The 5,481-nt window shown below is 27.2% G+C and overlaps 1 protein-coding gene across 1 annotated transcript in view; it reads right to left on the reverse strand.

Moving 5' to 3' along the window:
• LOC104803566 (transcription factor bHLH66) overlaps positions 1-598 on the reverse strand; it is a 3,301-nt gene extending 2,703 nt beyond the window's left edge. The window contains exons 1-2 of the mRNA XM_010527511.2: positions 237-598; positions 6-105 (exon numbers count right to left, since the gene is read on the reverse strand). Coding sequence (XP_010525813.1) covers positions 6-105; positions 237-524 — 388 coding nt within the window. The 5' untranslated portion in view covers positions 525-598. The remainder of the gene's footprint in view (positions 1-5; positions 106-236) is intronic.
• Positions 599-5,481: the final 4,883 nt, after the last annotated feature.

The raw sequence follows: 5,481 nt of genomic DNA on the forward strand, positions 1-5,481 counted from the left end.
CCCCGTGCCTCCGATGGTAGCGGTGGTCGCCGACGCGCTTTTCTGCGGCGCCGCCGTCTCCGGAGCTTGGCCTTGCCCTTGGTTCATCATCCCACCCCCCGGCCCCTATACGAAATTACATACATCGAATCAAATCACAGAAGACGGATTTCTAAAGTACAGATTTTTAAAACCGTTCTCGCATAAAGTTCAGATCTTTTTGCTTGATTTGCTTGAGAGAGAGGGAGAGAGGATGCCTGAGGGAGATGGAAAGGGAGAGATCCGGAGAAGCCATTGTAGAGAGCTTGGACAGAGCCGTCAACGACGTCGTTGGACAGAGAGGGCAAAGGCATCATCATGATCTGCTGCTGCTGCTGCTGGACATCAGAGGACGGCAGAGGAACGCTGCCGTCGTCGTCGGCGACGGAGGGCCAAGGAGCAGCGGAGGAGAAGATGTGGTCGAGGAAGTCGTCGTGGTCGAAGTTCGCCGGAGTTTGGATGTGAGAAGATGATGAAGACGATGGAGTTAAAAGAGAAGAATTCATGGCTATGCTCTTTTACAAAAAAAAAAAAACTTTTTTTTGTTTTGGGTTTTGTGTGAAAATGGATGTGGAAATGTTGAGGTTTGGCCCTTGGGCGTATATTATATATTGGAAGGAGGAATTTGAGGAGGAATATTTAATTTAAATTAGATTTTATAGTGCATAGGGTTTGAATTAATTTGGGTCTTTTTGGAGTTTTTATTTGTAATTTTAGTCATCTTTTTTTTTAATCCATAAAAATTAAAACCCAGTATGTAATTGATACTATCTTGAAGACTTCTTGTCCAACTGTCTTTTGAATTATTTATTTTTTTTGTTGAGTTAATTTTAAAAAATATATATATATTTTTTTAAAACTCTTGAATTGTGTATGATTTTTATACAACTTAACAATTAATGTTCACCACAACACGAAAGCTTTTGTTTTATAAAAAATATAACAATACAAATATATTGGAGCTTAAATATATATTCAACGGAGTGTTTATACAGGAGAATGTTAGCATATTCAAGAGCTATTTTAAAATTAGAAAAAAATTCAATTATTTTTTTAATTCTAATATACATCCATTTTATTATGAATTCCAAAACCATAATTGTGGTTTTTAACTTATATTTTCTCAAGGGATATCTCTTGAAAGAACAGTTGAAAAACTCTTCGAAATATCAAAGTATATCGGTTGAAAATATATATATAATTATATAAAAATATCTAATATCTAATATCTTTATTTTAGTTTAAAATATTTAATATATTTTTATATAATCATATAAATAATATAATTATAAAAAATCAACCAAAATATTTTAAAAAATATATATAATACAAAAACCTAATATAAACTAAGAGTTTTTTCGTTGTCCTCGGTATTTCTATGGTTTTGGATTTCCAAAGTCTCCCAAACATATGGTGTAACTGTAAGAGGTGTGGCAAAGATCGATCAACTCGGAACAATTCTACAATGTGCTCGGGGTGAAAATATATATCCCTCGTATGATCCTTGATCTTCGGCATCTACAATGATGTTCGAGTTTCCACTACAAGAAAAATTGCGAAATATGACAGAGTGTTCTGTCGCATAAAGATTTGTGACAGATAACGACTGAATATCGAAATCGAACTCATATTGCATTTTGTCGCATAAAGATTTGCGCCAAAATTGCGATAGATGACGACAATCTGCGAAAGAAAATTGTCGACGGATGTTATTCTGTCGTTCGCTGTCGCAAATGTCCTTTTGTAATAGAATTTTGCTTCTGTTTGCGACAGAAATATCTATCACAAATATCTGTAATTCTTGTAGTGCTCTCGATCGATCCGACGAAAATATTTGTTGGAATTGGAATTTTTTTTAATGATACATGACACACATATATATATATATACATGACCATCTTTTAACAAGTGAGAGTGATGCAATGGAACATGATCTCATAAATTTTGGATCCCAAATTTAAGTTATATTTATTACTATTAATTATACTTAGTTATAAAAAAGTAAATAAAATAAAGTTTATAAATTATCTTTTAAACTTCTACATCTGTTTCTTTTTAAAAAATAATAATTATACAACATTATTATTAAAAAATATAAATTAAAATTAATTACGTTACAAAATTTAATTTTATTATTAATTTATAGTTAATTCAAATTCAATTTTAAATTGGTTTCATAATTTATATGTTTAAATATTACAGAATTTTTTTTATCATTAAATAATATTTGTTACATAAATTAATATTTTTAAACATCATTAAATAAATTTATTTTATTATTTTTATTTTATAAATTTATGATTAATATTTTAAAATATTTTTAATAGAAATAATTTTTAATTTTAAAATTTATATTTTTATTGATTGAATTTTATAAAACATACATAACACAGAAAAATTTGATACGGCTCTACATACATACGTGCATATATTCATACGTACATATCTTCTCATGTTATAGATTATTGATCTAAAAAAAAATTAAAAAAAGTTTGACATATTCGTTCAAAAGTACTGCTTCTTTAATCAATATGATAACTTATTGTAAGACAAATTACTCAAATTCATTCTAAGTTCTTTTCTTTAGGATAATCGATGCATCAAGTAATTCTCAAATCTAATGATATTATGTGAAAATTTCATATATTAGCTCATTTCAAACATGTGATTTTCATTTTTTTTATTGGTTATAGATAATATATTATATAATATGCTATTATGCTTAAGATAATGTACATGAAAGTACATCTTTGTGCATGAACTGTTCATGATGTAAACATGAACCCCACAGCCATGCATGTCGGTTTTCAAATTGGAACCAAGTTCATTGTATATATAACACTCTTTAAACGATATATATATATATATATATATATATATATATATATTTGCTTGTTGATATGGAACGTAGATGCTTATTACTCAAATGGTAAAATCACAATGTCGTATTTACTGGAGAAAAAAACTTAAAACAATTTCATAAAAGCTATTATTTACTGCAGAAATTATGAAAAAATAAATACACAATAAAAAATTAATCTCATTTAGGAAGAAAAAAAAAAGATTGCCGGACCATATGAGTTCAAAAGAACATTAGTTTGCGAATGATGATGACACAATGAAAAGAAGTTATTGCATCATGATATTTATAATGTTTTGTCTGTTTGTTGAGGAAACCAATGCAACTTAAAATATTATTTTGATTTTTCAGAAATCTGTATAATAATTAATTTTGAGTGATTAAGCACATGGGACATTGCCCAACTCATAAAGACATGATGGGTTTTTATTAATTACTTTAACATTTTAAAAGTTTATAAACGTTTTGTCAAAAAAAAAAATTGTGTGTAGAAAGAATCCATATGATCTCGTCTATCATTAGAAACAATTGTAATCAATATATAATAATTATGTTTGTTTGCTCTTTGAAAAGCAAACCGAATGCCTTAAAAACAACATTAATAAAATAATTATGATTTTCTTTTTGTTCGGTTAAACCAAAAACAATAATAATATTTATAATATGATATGTGTATATCTTGGTATACGTCTTTGTCGCTTCTTCCTTTACACCTCCATCCTCGTGTATACATACAAATACAAATACACATACACACACACACGAGTGTGAGTGTGTGTGTGTATATATGGTTAACATATTGTTACGAACATTAAATTTTAGAATAGAAACGGGTAAGTTGAAATATGAGAATATTACGATTAAACAATAAAAAAAATTCGGAATGTATTGAGTATGCGTAAATTTTTATTATAATATGACACACATAATTATTTTATAACTTTAAAAAATAAATTCATAAACCTCACTCCATTAAAAAAAAATGATCATGACATTTTTTTTCCGTTTTTAATATGACTGTGGTGGATATTAATAGATCTCTAATAAATAAATAATAATAAATATTGTAAAATATTTAAAACATTATATATTTTAGACATATATATCATGTTAAGATCCAACAATTTGTCGATTTAATATTTAATCAATCAAAATCTAACAATAGAAAACGAAAATATGCATGAAATCAAAAATAGATATAGAATACTTTTACTCTGTGATTTTTTATATTAGTTTATATGATCGCTTACTAATCATATTAATACACTAACACTAATCCTATTATAAGAATCTACGATATATAATGGCGTAAGAGAATGCATTTTCTTTCAAAAAGCTTAATTTAATTTTTACTGAAAAATCAATGTTCAAATTGCGTGTGCAATGTCCAAATCTTTATATAACATGCAAGAAAATGTCGGAAGTAGATATCTTTGTTGTTTGTAAGTTTAGGTATCTATCTAATCACAACTCCAACTACTTTGGATGTCTTAATTATCTGTTTGGTATTAGTTATTCTTATAATTATAAAATATTTTTCCTAAATGTTATTAAAGTATTCAAAAGGAAATAAAAAATAGAGCATGACACCCCCACAACTTCTAGGGATATTCCTACACCTAATGAGTCGATGATTTTATATCAATTTAATAACTGCTAAATGAGACTTTGATTTATTTATATTTTGTAAAATACAAATATTAAAATTGAAAACTAAATTTTATTTCTTAAAACCATTTATATTTGGCCACTACCACCAACAAATAATATTAAAAAAATCCACAATCATTATCAGAGTAATATCCTCGCACTTAAATATTAGTCAATTTTAAATCTACCATCTTATAAAATTTGATATCTAATTGATAATGCATCTTCATTCATTGAGTGTCTCTGTGTACATTTTCAACCATTATCATCAGTGACGGATCTAAAAATATATATAAAAAGGGACAATAATTTTATACATATAAATAATTCTGTAGAATCAGATTTTATTTTTATAAAGGTATTTGATAATTTTATTCATAGTTTTATAAAATTTGTAAAGAAATTACTATTTTTTAGTTAATTAAAGGGGTCTGTGATTTATATGAATTAGGTTCGTATCAGATTATCATATGATATATAATAGTGTGATAACTACTTATATGAAATGTGATCAAAATAAAATCATAATGGCTGGATTTATTTTCCCATTAGAAAAACATAATCTCTTCCAACACATCAATGTTTATATTTTTTTATAAATATTTCAAGAAGGGTTAAATATTTTTTTTTTAAAGGAAAGCATGAACTGTTTGTACTTGGGATTACCATCCCAAGGCCATTATTATATTGTGAAAAATTATTGACAATATTGGAAAATCTGCCGGAGAAAAATGTTATGAAAATGTCTCAAATTGAAAAAATAAAATAGAACTTCGTTATTAGAATTTTATAAGCCGTAATAAAACACGACGACTTTGTAACACACTTGTTTGCTTCAACGGTCTCACAGTCGTGAATTTGAACCATTCCCTGTTATTTGAATACATCAAAACGCCATTTCACAAACACAGCACTCCTCCAACCAATTATATATATATATATATATATATATA

The sequence above is a fragment of the Tarenaya hassleriana genome, unplaced genomic scaffold, assembly GCF_000463585.1.
Source record: "Tarenaya hassleriana unplaced genomic scaffold, ASM46358v1 Cleome9, whole genome shotgun sequence".
Lineage (NCBI taxonomy): Eukaryota > Viridiplantae > Streptophyta > Magnoliopsida > Brassicales > Cleomaceae > Tarenaya > Tarenaya hassleriana.